General features: G+C 34.8%; 1 protein-coding gene across 2 annotated transcripts in view; it reads right to left on the bottom strand.

The window, feature by feature from the left end:
* Positions 1–20,261, bottom strand: part of LOC117343450 (PAN2-PAN3 deadenylation complex catalytic subunit PAN2-like) — a 32,025-nt gene extending 11,764 nt beyond the window's left edge. The window contains exons 1-21 of one of the 2 annotated variants that reach the window (XM_033905806.1): positions 20,176–20,261; positions 18,933–19,104; positions 18,267–18,416; positions 17,806–17,975; positions 17,060–17,180; positions 16,721–16,798; positions 14,231–14,349; positions 13,613–13,757; positions 12,205–12,346; positions 11,949–12,025; positions 9,352–9,479; positions 8,645–8,811; positions 8,324–8,484; positions 7,387–7,515; positions 6,745–6,894; positions 6,195–6,433; positions 4,566–4,705; positions 3,897–4,009; positions 2,661–2,759; positions 1,330–1,478; positions 400–511 (exon numbers count right to left, since the gene is read on the bottom strand). In XM_033905806.1, the coding sequence (XP_033761697.1) occupies positions 400–511; positions 1,330–1,478; positions 2,661–2,759; positions 3,897–4,009; positions 4,566–4,705; positions 6,195–6,433; positions 6,745–6,894; positions 7,387–7,515; positions 8,324–8,484; positions 8,645–8,811; positions 9,352–9,479; positions 11,949–12,025; positions 12,205–12,346; positions 13,613–13,757; positions 14,231–14,349; positions 16,721–16,798; positions 17,060–17,180; positions 17,806–17,975; positions 18,267–18,416; positions 18,933–19,076 (2,733 nt within the window). In that variant the 5' untranslated portion in view covers positions 19,077–19,104; positions 20,176–20,261. Of the gene's footprint in view, positions 1–399; positions 512–1,329; positions 1,479–2,660; positions 2,760–3,896; positions 4,010–4,565; positions 4,706–6,194; positions 6,434–6,744; positions 6,895–7,386; positions 7,516–8,323; positions 8,485–8,644; positions 8,812–9,351; positions 9,480–11,948; positions 12,026–12,204; positions 12,347–13,612; positions 13,758–14,230; positions 14,350–16,720; positions 16,799–17,059; positions 17,181–17,805; positions 17,976–18,266; positions 18,417–18,885; positions 19,105–20,175 lie in introns of those variants that run through there. The other variant, XM_033905807.1, reaches the window with a different exon arrangement.
* Positions 20,262–20,976: the final 715 nt, after the last annotated feature.

The raw sequence follows: 20,976 nt of genomic DNA, 5'->3' as shown, positions 1-20,976 counted from the left end.
CGGTGTTACTGTAACAATAGTCTAACTATAATATATTATATAACTGGTGTTACTGTTACAATAATGTAACTATAATATATCATATAACCGGTGTTACTGTAACAATAGCCTAACTATAATATATTATATAACTGGTGTTACTGTAACAATAGTGTAACTATTATATATTATATAACCGGTGTTACTGTAACAATAGTCTAACTATAATATATTATATAACTGGTGTTACTGTAACAATAGTCTAACTATAATATATTATATAACTGGTGTTACTGTTACAATAGTCTAACTATTATACATTATATAACTGGTGTTACTGTAACAATAGTCTAACTATAATATATTTTATTACTGGTAATAACTATTTTATTTTTAACTTGACATGTGTTGAATACATACATCATCTGGAATTTCCACTAATTCTACCCTCCCTTCATTAGAGAGTTCCACTCGGAGGCCCATGGGAATCCAGATTGAATTCATATCTTCTTCTGGCTCTTTATCCTTATCTCTGTAATAAGACAGTGTCCTAATAGTGTTGTATACTGGCTCATGTGACAGAGTACAACATGCACATCTTCTTAACAAGGCAAGTAGATCATTCAAATTAAATAAGAGGCCCACATTGGAACCGGTCTCACCTGTTGTTCACTGATTACATCCATATTTGGTCAATGTCAAATTAATTAAAACATGTATCCCTTGCCTGTTATTCAATAATTACATCCATATTTGGTCAAAGTCAAACACATCAAAACAAACTTTACAGCAACCAAACTGTAAATATAATCTTCACTAGATGAACACAATTTGTTCAAGATATAAATTCTATCACTGTTGAAACCTTCAAAGTTAACAAAATCTTTCAATGAACTGCATAGCCATCTGTTCCAGAATGCATGAAGCTAAATATCTGAAGTCTGAACAATATATTTAAAGAATAATTTCCTTAAACTTGCTAAAAAAAAAATAATAATAATAATTCTGTGAAAATTGACAAAGTTCAGCAAATGTTTTTGTCCAAGACTTTTCTTTCAAAAATTTTGAAAATGGACAAGCAAAAACTATTGTTTCTGATGACTTGCCCATGGCCAGGCTGCATAGCCAATAGCCATCTGCTCCAGCATGCATGCAGCGAATTATCAGAACTCATAACAAATCCTATTCATTTCAAAGAATAATTTGCTGAAACTTACCTTAACTCAACTTAATAAAAATATATATATATATAAATATATATTGTGAAAATTGACAAAGTGAATGTTTTGTCTATGACTTTTAAAACTTTTGAAGATACACAAGCAAAAGCTTTTGTTTCTGATGACCTACCCATGGCCAGGCTCATGTTTGAAGCGACATCCCTTCCTCGTACAGGAGCGTCCATAGCGACACATAACCTGGGAGGAGGTGGACATTAGTGGAGAGGAGTTTGTACTAGAGAGACTTTCCCCGGACTCTTCTCTCTGTTGTTTGATCAGCTATAAACAGACAAATCTAGTAGTACAAATATCAACATTAAAACATAATCCACTATAAACTGTAATACTGAAACAAACAAAATTAACTGATTTTTACGATGACATAATTTACGAAATAATATCAAACAAGCAAGGGGACTAACTAAATTTTAGATTTAAACACAACTTTTAAATCTTGACAATTTTCTTTTAAATATTGTCTGTATACGATATGTATTTATGTCCGATATAATGAAGCATTTCAATAGTCAAACTTATTACTAATTGCAGTCTGATAAAAGTCTAAAACATGTTTCACGTTTCACTTCATAATAACCTCATAGTTTTGGCAAAGAACCTTTATGAGAAAAAGAAACAACATCCCAAAACGACACAGACATGGTATATCAGTTCCTTCACCAAGACGACCTTGTCACTGGAACGATATCTCGCCAAGATTACTCTATAGGATGTTTGGAGGTAATAGTCAATATGAAGGATGTAACAGAAGTAGTGATTAAAGTCACACACTGGAGCCATAATATACAGCGGAGGAAATCAGATGGGCTGTGGTAAATCATCCATTCAAAGTAACAAGTAATCTCTAAATTGGTGCAATTTTTAATTTAAAGTTTGATCATGTTTTTCAGCAGTTTTGTAGATATGTTCCAGAAATGCTGGAATCAGTTTTATGATTGTTATTTAAGGGTTAACTGTAATATTTTTTTTACGTTATTGAGCAATAACACAAAAAACTGGAGTGTACTCTGAATAAACCGCGAAGCGGTTTATGAAAAGAGTACACCCCAGTTTTTTGTGCTATTGCTCAATAATGAAAAAAAATATTACAGTTAACCCTTATAATTTAATTAACAACGATAAGAAACATTTTCATTAAGTTTAACATCTTTATTTTGCTCCAGATAATTAAAAACACACTGATAAATAAAAAATCCTGTGAACAACGATTACTCCGCTGACGTCACAGTCATTATTTATGTTATGAGATGATAACATAATTTTTTGAGCCAATGAAAATGCTTGTTACAAGCAAAATTAAATTATATTCATTTGATCAGAAATGGGCCAAAACACGAAGGCTAATCAAAGAGAGACAGCCAGACCAACAGAATGTGTTTATGCTATATGCCTGATCTTGATGCGTTTTGTCGTTATTTTCTTATTTTCTTCTGAATAACTTACCATTTGTTGAATAAGCCAGAATTCAAAGTCTCTGACATTTTCCAGACCACAATTAAATGCCAAAATGTCAGGAAGATTTTGTATAACTTTCAGTCGTGTCTGAAAAGAAATGCAAAACAAAAACAAAAAAATTAATCCTTCACTGAAACAAAATTTGAGAAAAGGTTACCCCGAGTTCAGAATAAAGACCCAATCCATTTACAACCCCCCTTTCCATTTTTTTAACAAAAGACCCATTAAAGAGGCCAATGGGCCTTAACGGTCACCTGAGTTTTGAAACATTTCAGCTCATTTAACTGACCCTTTTTGGCCCGCCCATCAGCCCAGGGGGTCAGTCAGTACCAACATGTGCATACCATCAAGCTGTCATCCCATGGTGATAATGTTAACAAAGTAAGAATGAATTCCAAAAGAAATCAAACAAATGAAAGCCAAAATCGTGATTTCCCTATATAAACCCATGGGCAAACTTGAGACCCCAGGGTCATGAAATTTACAATTTTGGTAAAACACCTTAAGACCCTTCCATCTATGAAGTGCATTTTATTCTTAAGACCCTTCCATCTATGAAGTGCATTTTATTCTATCTACTATTGTGGTTTTTAGAAGAATTTTTTTGAAATTTTAGTTAATTTTACCATTTTAAGTTTACCCCCTCCCAAGGCGCCAACGTGGGACCCCAGGGTCATAAAATTCCCAATTTTTGTAAAGCACCTTTAAAGATAAGACCCTTTCATATATGAAGAGTATTTGATTCTACCTTATTTAGGTCTTGAGAAAAAGTTTCTTGAAATTTCAGTTTATTTTACCCTTTTTGGCCCCGCCCATAAGCCCCTGGGGGTCAGTCAATGCCAATATACACATAGTTTACAACAGGCATACCGTACTGATAATTCTAACCAAGTTTGTATAATTTCCAATAGCAATTGGAACAAATCATACTCAAAAATGTTATTTCCCTTTATAAACCCAAAGGTTATGAAATTCACAATTTTGGTTAAAAGGACCTAAAACCTTTCTATCTGTGAAGAGTTTTTTTATTTTTTATTCTACCATATTTGGGAGTTTAGAAGAAGATTTTTGAAATTTTACTCATTACAATTTGACCCTTTTGGCCCCGCCCCTTAGGCCCCTGTGCTGTCGGGACCATATAATTCACAATTTTGGTTGACCTTTGGCCATGAAATTCGAAGCTTCCTGCCAAATTTCATCGAAGTTAAGGAAGATTTTACATACGTGTGGCTGGTAACGACTACACTCATTGCACCAAGCTTGTGTTGTCTGCTCCATCATCATGCTATGTTTTAACACCTGGGCAAACGTGAACATCACTGGTGGCTTGTTAGGACCTAGAAATACACATGAAGTACAAATTCATACTCGGTTATAAGCTCATTGTAATTAATGTCACCTGGTTTCTGTTAACTATGTTTTCAGGTGAGGCATGGAGGTCTTACTAACCGGATATATCAGTTTTTATATTGCTGATTTAATCTGATGTAATTCTCTGATTTATATTTCATGTGAAGAGTACAATCATGTACTCTAGACTAGATCTCCAATTAGCCTGGTTTTGTTAGGTTATATCGAGTACAATTCTAATTTTGAAATTCTCGAAACAAGTTCTAAGCTTGTAAGCAGGACCTGGTGGAGGCGAGTATAACCTGATGGAGGTGATCATGAGTATTACCTGGTGGAGGTGAGTATTACCTGGTGGAGGTGAGTATTACCTGGTGGAGGTGAGTATTACCTGATGGAGGTGAGTATTACCTGTTGGAGGCGAGTATTACTGGTGGAGGCGAGTATAACCTGGTGGAGGTGAGTATTACCTGGTGGAAGTGAGTATTACCTAGTGGAGGTATTACCTGATGGAGGTGAGTATTACCTGGTGGAGGTGAGTATTACCTGGTGGAGAACAGTCAGGATAGGAGAGGTTAATCAGAGCATTGTCTGATGTCTTCAGGGTTTCCAGGCCACACCGACACTTTAATGTTGTCACCATCTTCAGGTGCATCAGACTGGACAGAACTGATGTCTCCTCGTATCTGTATACACATATGAGAACAGGACACATACAAACATCTTTTGTTGTATCAATAATGTCAAAATAAAGACTCGCACAAAAGTATTGTAAAATAGAATCTTTCGTTCCAGCATTTTTACTGTTCATGGGTATGTACAAATTTCATCAGATACCACATTAAAACCTTAAGACTTTAGTAATAACCTAAATTCACTGTACCACAAAAGCAGCAAATATTTATACAAATCCAACACTTCATGTTATAATGGAAGTATCACACATTATGTAGCCCTGTAATTATATAAATACTATCTAAAATACATTGTCTACCACTAGAATGAACTACTCTAGCTTGATCGGTCGAGTATAAGATTATATATACAGTAAAACACGTTTAGTACGAACAAGCTTATAGCGGTTTTATAGATATTACGAACTGATTCCGATTCCCCAGCTATTCTCCTCTTACTTCTATGTAATTCTGTAATTATATTGCGAATTTCACATAGCAAAATATTGTCTATGAACCAATTTAGCGCCCTGGTGATCACGACTGTGTTACCAAGAGGCGCCCGAGGGCACATTTCAGGGTATATATTTGTACAGCTATTGAATCGGTGAGTTGTTTTCCATGACTTCTGAATAAAGTAAGTTGTTTTATCGATGTTTATGTCAAGTTGTTAATCCATTCTTAGATGCAATGGCTTTATCATCAAGCAACGAGCTAGTGAAAACAAGGCTTCCGGGGTAAAGGTCACCTCGACCGATTTTGTCAGAGATGACTGATGCAGATGCTGTAAAAGACATTATGAACATTGCAGACAGTGAAGAGGAGGAGAAAATAGAGACAGAAGAGGAACATTCCGTAATTAGTGGTGCTACAGCGAGTGATTATTTACACGAGATAAGCCGTTTTCTGGAGTCTCAAAATAATACGTCAGGATGTTTTTAGTAGGCCTACTTTGTACACACTTGCCTCACGCGAAAAGTTTCGGGAGAAAGTTTTAACTGACTTAAATAATTGCATCGCTTTTAATTTGTCCTTGCTAATATTTTCATTTTAATATTTTCATACAGCGAAGTTTTAAGGAAAAGATAAAAAATTTGTAATACACTTAATACGAACTATCAATATAACGAACTGATTCAGTTGGTCCCCAGGGATTTGTTATAATAGTGTTTTACTGTAGTAAGCCGGACGTCCTAGATTTGATCACTAGTGGAGGTATTAAACAAATTATTGGCGTCCAGGTAGAAACGCAGGAATTATACTTTGTGTTATGTTCCGAAGAATTGGTACAAGCAACGGACATTTTGGAAAGAGTTCTTCCCTGGATAGTAGTATGTAACCCAGACAAACCTAAACTTTTTTTTAGCTTGATCAGTCGAGTGTAAAACTAGTGTGCTCTAGATTCCGGGTTTGATCCTTAACGAAGATATCAAAATGAGTTTGTTAATAATGACCTCTGTAACAAATATACATGGTACACTAAAATGTCACTACAACCTACATTTCTTCAACAGGTGCTTCCTGTACTTCTTTCTCGTCCCCCTGGGAGCCTCCTTTATCTTTGTCCTCTTCCTCTGCTGGTTCTTTTCCTTTCTTCTTTCCTTTCTTTTTCTTCTTTTTCCTCGACTTTGGTGGCGTAGTTTCTGTTGGTTTTTCATTAGATTTTTCGTCCTCTGTTTTATTAGCTCCCTCCCCTGCTTCCTCTTTTGAATCCTCCACCAGAATTCTTTGAAGAATTTCCTATTTGTATGTACATTTATATGAATTCAATTAAAGATTTTGTCAGGTATTCTGTTTTCAATTAATGATATATAGGATTTGTTTTCTTAGAAATGCAATGTATACATTAAAATTTAAGAAGAATTCACATTAAATATCATCTTTTGTAAAAATAATAACTGGATTTTATTTTACTGATGATTTTCAGAATTTCGTAACGATGTCAGGCATCCTCATTGTGGATACAATCACCATGTTAATTTTTTTTTTTTTGCAAAACATGATTTTTCATTTAATTTCTTAAAACTTGACATAAATGTTTCTAAACTTACTGAGTGAATCTGTGGGAACATAAACCGCTGCCAGCTTTGTACGAGTCTAGACAAGTTGATGTGACCTTCGTTCTCCTCATTCTCTGCCAGGACAAGTCCGAGAGCTGCCGCCTCAGGAACGGTACGAAATGCTCGTAGGAAATTACTCGCCTGAAACGAGTCAGACTTGTGACTCAGCAGGGCCAAGGATAATCATAAGGTTACTTATTATTCAATTTGATACCATATACTCTATGTCAAAAAGTAATTAATTTTCTCTTTAAATCTAAAAAATGAAAGTTTAACTATAAATGAAATCCTGAAACGAAAATGTTTTAAGTGAATTAATTATCATGAGAATTTTTCAGAGCCTGGAAATGGCTATTGAATATACAGTTAGAATTGTTTAAGGCTCTTATAATTACACACCACCCTCAATTTCGATATTATATATTTAATTTTCCATTAAAAAAATCCGTTCAAGTAAAAGTCTGAGGATTTTACAAAATAAAGAAACAAATTACAACTAAAAGGCTGCCGATTGTTTTAGCAGAAAACTTCCACTTACTACCAAAAAAAAAATGAATTTACTAAAGTCATAATGAAATAGACTGTCATGTTTATAAACAAGAGGAAATTAGGGATACTGGTCAGACAGTCTACCTGTGATGCCTGGCCTTTCTGTTTATCCAACATCTGGAACAGGAACCCCAGCTCACAGGAGAGACAGAATTCCTTATCACACAGATGGCTCAGTAGTGTACATCTCAGTGGCTCTATAAAGTACAGCACCTGGTAAAGACAGAAACATTATTACAGTACAGAATCTCCCAAAACTCATCAAAATTAAATTTGATGAGGAAAAACTATGATAACCAAGGCATTTAATTTTAACTATGACCAAAATTTGTAAGAACTAACAGTTTTCCATTAAACAATCAGAATAATTACATGCTTTTCCATCAGTTTTAAGGTGAGATATGATTATAATGTATTCTAGGCTTGCCAATGGTAACTTTTGCCCTGATTTGGGATACATTTTTCGTCCAAATTTTCGGAAAATTGCTCTAAGTGTGTTTCTATCTTTAATAACAACTGTGGCCGTTTTATTGTCTCACATTTAATTAATGATTATTGTTATTCAGAATCATAAGACATTTACTTCCTGGGTCTATCGCCCTGTGAACATCCAGGGTTATTTTGAGGAATTCTTGTAGTAGTTGGTGACTACCTCACTGAACAACAAACAGAAGGCCTGTCGAATGCCATCCAGAACAAATAGGGTAAAGTGTCTTGACACAAGTAGGAAGTGTCAAACCACACACCTCAGATCTTCACCTGACTTGAAATAGCCAGTGTGCTAACCAACTGAGCTATTCTGTCTCCTAGTTAGGAATTTGTGTTATTCAATCTAACAAATATCAAACTGAAAGAACATATCTAGATTTCATAACAGTTCTACCAGCCCAACATAAATTAAGATAAATTGTCATGAATTGAACAGAGATTGAAAAAAAACGCTTTCTTTCTTCTAGATCCACTGACAGCATGATATTAAGTTCACTGTTAAGCTACGTTGATACTCAAAAAATAACCTCACCTGGAGCATACAGTTACAGTAGGCATTGGGGATGTGTGTTTCCAGACCAGCAAAATGTGTTTTGTTGTAGAGTCTGAAGTCAAAGTCTTCCAGGCCAAGTTTGGAGTACTTCAGATCTACTTTCCTGAAACGTTTGGGAACCACAAAGAAGGGGTCTTCACCTGTTAAACACAAATGAATATTTCACTCACAAATTGAAAGCATTCTAGTTTTATATTAAACTTGTTTCATTACTCTAGAGATGGTATAAAACTTGTCAATATCCAATTCAATTCTGTTGTATTTCACCTCTTTCTTTTGACTAATGGTCACTGACATTACCTCGACCTAGTGGTGACTCTGGGATACCAGATTTTCCTTTCTTCTTTTCAGTCTTCATCAAATATGGTGTCTGATTCCGACATTCCTTCCCTAGGTTTTTAGCATAACCAACGTTGTGTTGGATTTTCATGGTACGCAAGATTTCAGGGTCAATTTTCTTCGGCTTCCTATGAAAAAAAATAGATTTAGTCATCAAGTACTCAGCTGGTGGTAATTTATGTACATAAAACATCAAGTATCTTTTAGAAACTAAAGCTGTTGAATGCCCAGTCGAGACTCCACATTCATGAACCCAGCTGGAATCCTTACTGTTGACATCATGATCTGCAATCCTTAATCACTATTCATAGAAACTTTCAACACTGGTAAAACTTTTAAAATTTTTTCCCAACAAGAAGGAGGACAAATTTAACAATTCAGTGAAATTTCAGTTTTCCCAACTATAAACATCACATGTATATAATTTTAAAGGGCAAAGCAAAAAACAAAAACAGATCAAAAAACTATTTTTTGTAGGAGAGTACAAGTTTGATTTACTGGATTGGAATATTTCTCAGTATACAATTTGTTACACATCTTTTCCTCAACATTTAGACAATCATAAACAATTCAAATTTTAATAATTTTAATTCATACATTCTACCTACAGATGCAACTATCACTTCACCTTTGGTATGGAATACACCTGTAAATAACCAATCCCTCACCTGTAGGCCCTCTCACACAGGTGATCAGGCCAATCAGACAGAAGTGTGCCGTTAGTAGGATAGACCATTGGGATGATAGACATGGGTGTCAGCTCATCTGTGATAGAAATATGTTGTAGAGGCTCCAGCTAGAAAAATATAATGGGAAACAGGGATTCACTAATAAATAATTGTTGGCAGTTTTGATAATATATATGTTTTTAAATAGCAGAAACAAACAATTATGGTAAAAAATGTGTTCGTTCATTCTTCAATAAATGCTAATTTTTTCATTAACTTTTAGTTAAATAATTATTAAAAATTAAAGAATAGAATATACCATGAACGATTAGGGCTAGGAATTAGATCTAAATAGGTATACTGTTGTCAGTGGCGTAGACTCGGCTGAATTTCCTTCAGACCTGTCACAGGACACATTCAGACTGTATGAACCTTAATATGTTTCATTTTCATGAATGTCACACTAACTACCTCTCTATTAAACAGTCAATCAGATACGTGGGTTATAGCTGTCCAGAATATCCCTATATAACGGTCCAGAATATCCCTATATAACTGTCCAGAATATCCCTATATAACGGTCCAGAATATCCCTATATAACTGTCCAGAATATCCCTATATAACAGTCCAGAATATCCCTATATAACAGTCAAGAATATCCATATATAACAGTCCAGAATATCTCTATATAACAGTCCAGAATATCCATATATAACAGTCCAGAATATCTCTATATAACTGTCCAGAATATCTCTATATAACAGTCCAGAATATCCCTATATAACTGTCCAGAATATCCCTATATAACAGTCCAGAATATCCCTATATAACAGTCCAGAATATCCATATATAACAGTCCAGAATATCTCTATATAACAGTCCAGAATATCCCTATATAACTGTCCAGAATATCCCTATATAACAGTCCAGAATATCCATATATAACAGTCCAGAATATCTCTATATAACAGTCCAGAATATCCCTATATACATGTTATAACAGTCCAGAATATCCCTATATAACAGTCCAGAATATCCCTATATAACAGTCCAGAATATCCATATATAACAGTCCAGAATATCTCTATATAACAGTCCAGAATATCCCTATATACATGTTATAACAGTCCAGAATATCCCTATATAACTGTCCAGAATATCCCTATATAACAGTCCAGAATATCCATATATAACAGTCCAGAATATCTCTATATAACAGTCCAGAATATCCCTATATAACAGTCCAGAATATCTCTATATAACTGTCCAGAATATCTCTATGTAACTGTCCAGAATATCCCTATATAACTGTCCAGAATATCCCTATATAACAGTCCAGAATATCCCTATATAACAGTCCAGAATATCCATATATAACAGTCCAGAATATCTCTATATAACAGTCCAGAATATCCCTATATAACAGTCCAGAATATCTCTATATAACGGTCCAGAATATCTCTATGTAACTGTCCAGAAAATCCCTATATAACTGTCCAGAATATCCCTATATAACAGTCCAGAATATCCCTATATAACAGTCCAGAATATCCATATATAACAGTCCAGAATATCTCTATATAACAGTCCAGAATATCTCTATATAACTGTCCAGAATATCCCTATATACATATATAACAGTCCAGAATATCCCTATATAACAGTCCAGAATATCTCTATATAACAGTCCAGAATATCCCTATATAACTGTCCAGAATATCCCTATATAACAGTCCAGAATATCCCTATATAACAGTCAAGAATATCTCTATATAACAGTCCAGAATATCCCTATATAACAGTCAAGAATATCTCTATATAACTGTCCAGAATATCTCTATATAACAGTCCAGAATATCTCTATATAACAGTCCAGAATATCCATATATAACAGTCCAGAATATCCATATATAACGGTCCAGAATATCCCTATATACTTGTCCAGAATATCCCTATATACATGTTATAACAGTCCAGAATATTCCTATGTAACGGTCCAGAATATCTCTATGTAACTGTCCAGAATATCCCTATATAACTGTCCAGAATATCTCTATATAACGGTCCAGAATATCCCTATATAACTGTCCAGAATATATCTATATAACTGTCCAGAATATCTCTATATAACTGTCCAGAATATCCCTATATACATGTTATAACTATCAAGAATATCCCTATATAACTGTCCAGAATATCCCTATATAACTGTCCAGAATATCCCTATATAACGGTCCAGAATATCCCTATATAACTGTCCAGAATATCCCTATATAACGGTCCAGAATATCCCTATATAACGGTCCAGAATATCCCTATATAACTGTCCAGAATATCCCTATATAACTATCAAGAATATCCCTATATAACTGTCCAGAATATCCCTATATACTTGTCCAGAATATCCCTATATAACTGTCCAGAATATCCCTATATAACGGTCCAGAATATCCCTATATAACGGTCCAGAATATCCCTATATAACTGTCCAGAATATCCCTATATACATGTTATAACGGTCCAGAATATCCCTATATAACGGTCCAGAATATTCCTATATACATGTACATATGTATGTTAAAAGTTTTAATCTTACATGGTCTGCAAACTCTGGGGCGTGGTGATATGTATTGAAGGTTGCTTGGTCTCCAGTCGCAAATAAGTGTAGATAACCTTTTAACAAAGAAGCAGACAATTCAAAACCTAAATTACAGGACTGCTTAACAAGAAATTCACTTCATCACAATTTCAAATTAATTAGGAATTGTTAGCCTGTTAGCAAAACAGTTTTAAAGTTAACTAATTATGTTCATGAATATAACTGAAAATTCAATGTTTTAATCAGAGCTCACCTCCTGTGTCTCCGAATGCCAGTGCCTGGCAAGACGATGAAATATCAAAGCTTGTGACAAACCCTCCCTGGGTGTTGATGGGATACATCATCATTGCTGATGGAGTCATGGCCGTTGTCTCTATTACTTGGAATTGCCCTGCCTACAATGTAAAACAACTGTACATATACTGCTGTTAGTTAACAACAGAACCTAATTACAATACATATAGTAACAAGTCACCTCATGTAGATCCTTGGTTACTGTACTAAAGCTTCTAAACAGTGAACAGTTAATAAGTTAGGATAGATTATACTTTTGGTGATGAATACCTTATACTGGTTGTTTTTGCAGGTGCTATTTTTTGCGACTTTCTTCAATAATTATGTAATAATTCATTTTATTGCAATTTCTATTTCAAATTTGGATAATAAAATGTCTGCAGTTTTTAATTTTTGTGGTTTGGAATCCAGTTACCAATACATAGTATGTATTATTGACTGAAATTTGTCTCTCTTCAGGGTTTGAATGAAGACAGTGCCTTTGAGAACTTAGTGATGGTCCAGCCATGATTTCCCAATAAGAGATACCTTTGTACATATCCTACTAACAACAATTTTTAAACATCACCATGTACCATTAATCTTCCTCGTTACCAATATAGCAGGGCTACTAAGAGGATGTGAAAATATCAAATAATGATTTTTTTGTTATTAAACATTTTGCAGTCATGTACTCCCTTATGGCCCTGTCACACTGTTGCGTATCGTACTACGTATGCCAGCGTATGAAAACTTATCACTTATACGCTGGTATACGCTGACAAACACTAGAGGTACATTAGGCATAGGTTGTATACGTTTCAAACACGCTGGCATACGTTGAGGCATGTTCAAAAATTGTGTGCGTATGTGGACGTATGGTTAATACGCTAAGCATACGCTAGGCATACGCTAGAGGTACGATATAGGTACGTTACTCATAGGTCCAGTACGCTGGACATTATAAGTTGCCATACGTTGGCGGAAGGTGTATTGTACTCGGCCCAGGCAGATAATGATTGCTTCTCATGATGGAGAGAGATGTCGAGAGATATGTTGATTGTCCGCCGTCTACTGCAATAATGCAGCAATGTTTCCGCCTTTATATAGGCACTTTGTCACGTGATAGGCGGTACGCTGGGCATACGCAGTTCATACGCTACTCATACACTTTCAATACGCTGGCCATACGCTACTAATAGGTTCAATACGGTAAGTATACACACAATTCTGTATTTTCAAGGGCTTTTTGTGCGTATGAAAATTATATTATGAATTTTCATACGCAACTCATACGTTTCTCTCATACGGTACAGTGTGACAGGGCCATTACATACACATACACCAAAAATAACCAGTTATACAGTACAGTGCCTGACCATATTTACCTGTGATACAAGGGCTATTCGATTACTAAATGAAGGAATGAACTTGAGAAACATGGGATCTATGACAACTTGTATAGGAGACATTGCTCTCATCACACGCATGTCATATACCATCAGGAAACGGTCCACAGTCATACTGTTTAGACTGAAAAATACCAGCAAAAGAAATCATCAGCAATTAAATTTACTTTTATTGGATCAACTAGCCTATAAATAATCAAAACACAATCTGAAGTCATCAAATACTATCTCTTCAAGCTAAAATCTTAAAACACAACTACAATGCATTCCATATCAGATCATTTCATGACAAGGAAAAATTTGAGAGGAGAAATGGAGCCTGGTTCAGGCCCCTTCACTTTCAATATAATATTCTCAAAACAGCAAGGAATCTTCTAAACAAAATTAAAGTCGCCACATATAATGAGCTCACTAACATATTATATTACTTAAATATTCTAAAATTTCATTTTACATAAAGATTAATATGGTGACACTAGGTAATCTTCCAACCAGGAAATAGCCTAAGTTAAGGAACATTAAGTGATAGTTTTATACAGTTATCATATATTACACTACAACTATCATCTATTGATTTTTCTGCATGTCCTTACTTACCGGGTGGAAAAGCCACATGTCACAAGCAGATTACCCTGTACATCAAAGTCTGACAATGTGCCACTATGGGCATCCAAGACATGTTCTGCATTCATAGTGTTGGGGTCATACAAGGTCACCTATGAAGAGGAGGAAGTGTCAAGGAGGAAGTGTCACATCAAATCTAAATACATACATGAATATACACTGAAAGAAAAAAAACTCATTTTTTATTGAATTGGCTTGGCATTAACAATTACTATATTGAGTAAGGGAATTCAGTAGAAGTACTAGGTTTTTCCAAACATGAAAAATTCCCTCCAAAACAACATCTAGAATTTATCAGCAAATCAAATGGAAGCAGCCTCATCAAATATGCATAACATTGATGGGATATTTAAACATGAATATTGTACTTGGGTAGAAAATACAGTATATGCTATATATAACACTTATTTTCCTAACACCTGAATTACAAAATGCTTTATAGTAATTAACCTGATGATATAGTTTTCGCAATACTTCCAACCCATCTGTTCACAAAAAGAAAGGACTGATATCAGTATGCAATATTAAAATATTATCAAATCTGTCCCTGTTCATACAACTACTAGAAAGACTTTTAAGAAATGAGAATTGTGTGATTTCACTCATCAAATTGTATATACAGTCTATTACTGATCATTTGTGTCAAATCTAACATTATTGTGGTGTATATCATGGTTTGATTGCTATATCCTGATTGAAGGTATCTGTATGCTAGTTGTATTTGTATGTAACAATATGGTATGATCGCTCTATAAGATGAGATTGTAATATGGTAATAGTATATCGTATGTCGAGTATGATAGTCGCTCTGTGCAATGGTATGACTACATTGTATAGTGTGGTAGACTATCTATAATACATGCATCACGTAGCACGAGTAATATAATGTGTAATGCTGTAATAATATCATTTTAGGATTGTATCCTAAGACGGGTGCAAACGTGCCGACTGAGAGAATGTATTGTTGTGTATCATACCAACGTAATAGCATTGTAAAATGTAATACAGTAATTAACTGTATATCACTTTAGGATGATTGTTTTAATTTGAACAGTGTATGGATATTGGCTATGAATAGTGAAATGTTGCGTCTACCATTGTATGAGGAGTGTAGAAGATGGAGATGTGTGCTTTACTGTCAATCATATCATTGTAGTATTGTATTTCATATTGACCTCCTGTCGCGCGCAATATAAAGTGCGCCTGAGTGAAACAAGAGGCCAGGGAGCCTGTATCGCTCACCTGGTTTCATATGAAACAAGATCGATGCTTAAGTATATTTGTCGCTGGTATTGCTATGTCAATGTATCATAAGCATTTTATATGGGGACATGTACATTGGTTTTATTGTAATTCTAAAAATGTGAGCTTTTTATGCCAAAAAGTGAATTAATCCATGAAATGAAATTGACTTTTGACGCAACCCCATAGGGATGCTACCACACAAATGTGAGTGATATCCATTGCTTAGTTTCAGAAAAGAAGTTGTTAAAACCAATTTACCCCTTTTGACCCTACCAGTCAAATATGAGAGATATACATTCCTTAGTATCATTGAAGAATTTGTTTATATCAATTCTGCCAAATTGACCCCTTTTGGCCCCGCCCCTTAGCTCCTCGGTGGGGTCAGTCCTGTTATTTGTACAATTCTGAGTTTCCTACCCATAAGGATGCTTCTGACCAAATTTATGCACATTCCGATCAGCGGTTATGAAGAAGAAGTCAAATAAGCCAATTGTTGACGGACGGACGACAGACGCCATGGTATGGCATAAGTTCACCTTGGTCCTTCGAACCAGGTGAGGTAATAAACAAATTGAAATTGAATTGTATAAACACTGAAGGGAGATTGAAACTGGTGCAATAGATTACAATTATAGAAATTAATACCTGTGCTTAGTTGGCAGTTTTTTTTAATTACTTGGGGCCTGTTCGTTTATGAGGACAAACCGGTTCATCAGTTTTTAAATGTACTATTTCAAACATATATCTTGACGGAACTGCAAATGTTAATGCAGGCCTTTGAAATCTTTGTCAAGGTTCATCTGAAAACAATATAAAACCACCAGGTCCATCATTATTTTATAAACGAACAACACCAGCCCAACTGGTCTAACTGTTTGGACCGCAAAAAAGAAAACGGCCATGGTCACTGATGTATGATGCAGTATGTATACTGTAGGTTCTGGTATGTATAAAGTCTTGTGGTATTATGTTAAAGTGATAATATTCCTGCTTTATGTATGTCTGATTTCGTGGTTTTAATCTCTGTGATCATAATTCATCACAAATATAGTAAAAAAAACTCATTCACACAAAATAAACCTCTTTCATGGTATATTTCACCAGAAACTTATTGCATTTTTATGTCTAATGCTCTGGAACCTTAATCGTAGAGGTCAACAATGCCCAGAAATCTTTACGAAATGCTTCACTTAGAAGTCCAATGATTTGTTTACTAACCTTTCCACCAGTATCGCCAGCACAAATAAACTTATTGGAACTTCTGAAGATAGCACACCCTGGTTCTGGTATGTCAATCTGTAACACACAGCTCTTAAAGTCTACAGAGTAATACTAGTAAACAATACATTTCTGTAAATATATGTCTTAGCTTATCAAATAGAAATAATCAAAGCTCATTTCATTGAAATACTGAAATTCTGAGCAGCCTGCTTTTAAAGACTGCCCATGACTTGGGCTATCCATGTTTTTTGTTTATGTTTTTTAAAACTTCAGCTGGCTATCTGCTGTCTAACTTAATGTTATTTGTTTAAATCACTGATTTGTGGCAGTTGTTACCGTTCTAATTTCCTTAAGCATTTCCAGATCTAACTGGAGCGCTTTAGTTTGATGTCCACCAATCAGGACAGAATGAGAATTGGTCATCAACATACACTGCATGTTGTGCATATTGGCACCACTGAAAAAACAAAACAGTAATATACAGACAGGGCTCAAAGTGGCACTTCTTTTAGTGGCCATGGTGCCTTAAATTCACCATTGGTGACCATTTATGGACATATAAGGCGCCTGCATGCATGGCCACTAACAAAATGGGTAAATTTGTGATTTGGTTAATCTTTCAAAGGTTGTAATCAATGCTAAAATGATGTTCACAATCACAAAAGTTACAGAGAGATGTTATACTGAACTAAAGAATTAAAAGATTTTTTTTTTAATTGTAAAACAACTTTATTGTCCAGGCGATTAACTTTTCCAATTGGCGCCTAGATTGTATGACTTGGTATCCAAATAGGCCACCTGGTAAAAATATCTACTTTGAGCCCTGTACAGAGCATTACATGTAAACATTAGTAGGCCTCACTCCCATATAGTACTTCTCAAGCAAATTTCTCAAAAACATTTTCAATAAACTACAAAATTATGACATTGGAATTAAACTGCACAGTGTGGGACTGGAAAAAACGTCTGTTGTCAAGGATATTTAGCTCTTCTCTAACAAAATGTTTTAAACAGATTACTCTTTCCCAATTAATAGACAACTGTCTTTTCTGAAATAAACCAAATGCACAAATATATCTTACGTATAGGTGAATACAGAAAGTCCCCGTCTGAGTGAACAACGAAGACTGCCCTGGGTAAGAGACAAGATGCCACGTTCCAGAGGAACAATTTGTCGAATGTCCTCTGAATTGTGGATTTGAAATGATGTGTACTTCTGAAGCTCTGTGCCATAGTAGGATGTCACATGGCCCTGAGTAAAAAACAGAAACAATGCCTTTATGAAATAAATATTCAACAAAAATGAATATGTAATCTGAATGATTATGATAAAAAGGGTTACCCCACTCTATAAAACTTTCTCTGAAAATGTCCAAAATGCCTGCGTTCGACAGCTAGGGACCATTTTTCATGTCAAACAGGATAGTTTTTTACCAAATACATTTTTCCTGTTTGAAGCTTGTTGGAGAGACAGGACAGATTTCTATTTTTGACAAATTCTCCAAAGAAACAAATCTCAATGAAGTAACTTTTTAAAACATACCCCCTGATTGCCCATCCACAGGAGATCCTGAGTGTCAAAGCACAGGTGTGAAACTCCAAACCTGTCTCCTCCATCTACCAGGATACTTTGAAGCTCTGAATAGGGTCCAATGTCATGGTGTGAGGGAGCTTGCTGGTACATACTGTTATCCTGTGTCAGTTTAAAACATATGTAACGATATTGAGGTTGAAGGAAATGAAATATAATCCAGTTAAAGCCAAACATAGATTTGGATTCCTAATGCCTCCCCAGTGTGCGCTTACCATGTTATACAGACACCATACTTAAAATACCTTATCTCAGAAATTTACTAATAATGTATGACTTTGACTCAATATGTTATCAGGTTTAAAAAACGAATTTGATTGTCATCAATAAGAAATCATGATATCATATACATCAGATTAGAATTATGTAACAAGGGACCGTAGCATGAGTTTGTATAGAGAATTGTACTGTGGAACCATTGTAAGCAAATTAAAACCAAGACCACATCTGTAAGACAGTGTAGTCAAGTGATAAATAGGCCACAACCTTGATATTCGAGCTCCGATTACTAACTAAAGGTTTTTTTCAGGTGTGATATGTTATATATCACACATCAGTTATGGTGTCTTACCTTCTGTAGAACAACATATCTAGTTTATTTTTTTATATATATATTACATGAGGGGGTGGCGCAAAGTGTTCCTCAAGCATCCCTGGTGCCATCATTGGGTCTCCATGTCCCATTACGTCAGTTGGACCGCCCATTGGTGGAGGAGTTGGATAACCATGACTATGAGGCACTGGTATTCCATTGAAATCCATGTTTGCAGGATGCTATAGGTGAATTGAACTACAACCAAATGCATTATTAGTCAAATGACAATTCAATACACAAATTGGATGCAAGGTGCAGGTGCCACATTTTGAGTGATTTACATCCCAAACTGAAATTACATGTAACATTTTAGAAGATTTAGTACAAATAATTAACTTTTGATTAGCTGATTGAAAGAAGATTTGCAGCATGTTTACAAATATGTTCTGTACATGACTGCCAAACTGCTCACATTTTTATCATTTAATATAGGCTGGAATATTATTAAAAATCATACAAATGATAAACAGGTTGGGGAAAAGCATTATACACAACCTTGCCTTTATATGCTAATTGAGGTATTGAAATGTTACTAAAACATAGCCAAAATCACTTGTACCTTCACTTTTTAATATTTTATGACAAAGTTTCTCAGAAGCTTACTCTTTCAGTAGACATTTTTTTTTAAATATTGTTTACCTTGCAATTAATGTATGATCCTTTAAATAACATTTGCAAAAATTTCCCGTTTAAGCGATTTTTGCTACTTTTAGTAACAAATCCATATGTACACTACTCCATCTGACGTATACATATGCAATGTTTTCGACAACCTGATAAAACACTAATATAACCAGATAATGCATCCATTGCGTCACCTCTCCTTGCCGTTGTGATAAAACCGGAAACAGGTACTACAATTACAGATAGTTCAAGAGTATTCAAGACAAAATTTCTGCAATGAAAGATGCCAAAAGCATGAAACTCGTGGGCCGAAACTCGTGCTACACATAAAGTAAAAGGGTTTACATGTCTGGATTTTGTAAAGTACTATAGTAAACAAATAAATATCATTGCATTACCATTACTACAGACTGAGACATGTTTTCCTCAAAATACTTTTTAGTGATTTCATTCCATCAATCAACAGATCATGAAGCCAAGAATATAAAGTGAACGTTATACGCAATTTTTATTTGAGATTGACTGAAATTCAGTTTTTGTTGATTTGTCATAAGACATAAATGCACATGAACCAACACATACGCGCTGAAATTAACTGGAACATGTTATCAATGTATTTAGTACCCCCCTTGTGTTGCTTACAAATACTCCAATCTGCTGCTATTTTGTATTCGTCATTTTTCTTTCTCTCCCTCGTAATTTTCCAAAGCTGGTTTTTATTGTTTTCGAAATAAGAGAGGCACTAAGGGGAAACAACTCTAGCTATAGGGCTTGTTCATTTATGCGGGCAAACCGGTAATTCTGCTTTTAAATGTAAATACTAATATTTCAGGTACATTTTTGACGGACCTGCAGGTATTAATGCAGGCATTGGAAATCATTGTCAAAGTTCGTCCGAAAACAACAAATTATCACCAAATCCGTCCTTACTTCATAAACGAACAACTTTGGTCCGATCGGTCTGGGCAGTATTCATCCGGGTGTTCGTTGACTGATGTCATGTGTTACTCAGAATCCTGAAACCGAGCCCCAGTGGTGGCAAGCATGCATTTACATTTTATCACGAGGTTTCTTCACTGTTCCGTTAAGGTGGAACAGCTGATTCGCAATATTTAATAAAACAGAATCCCAAGAAACTCTTCTATAATGATCAAACATTAATATGTAGACGAGTTTAGGAAAATAAAATATCTCCCTGTGAATATCGGGACTGCTGAAAAATTCGTCTACTCAACTTAAAATAAAGTGTTTGAAGTTCATTATCTATAAAGAAGCATACCATTCTTTTTTAAAGAAAGTTCTTTTGACACATGATAATTCAAAACGTAATTTTGTGTCATCGAGGAATTTAAATCGTAAAACGTACAAACAGGAAAGAAAGTATTATGACCTCTTATATTAAACAGAATTGTATCGCGTAGTAAAAATATCTAAACGAATTAA

This window comes from Pecten maximus, chromosome 15, assembly GCF_902652985.1.
Source record: "Pecten maximus chromosome 15, xPecMax1.1, whole genome shotgun sequence".
Lineage (NCBI taxonomy): Eukaryota > Metazoa > Mollusca > Bivalvia > Pectinida > Pectinidae > Pecten > Pecten maximus.
Note: the sequence above shows the minus strand (reverse complement) of the source record. Positions and strands in the feature narration are given on the sequence as shown.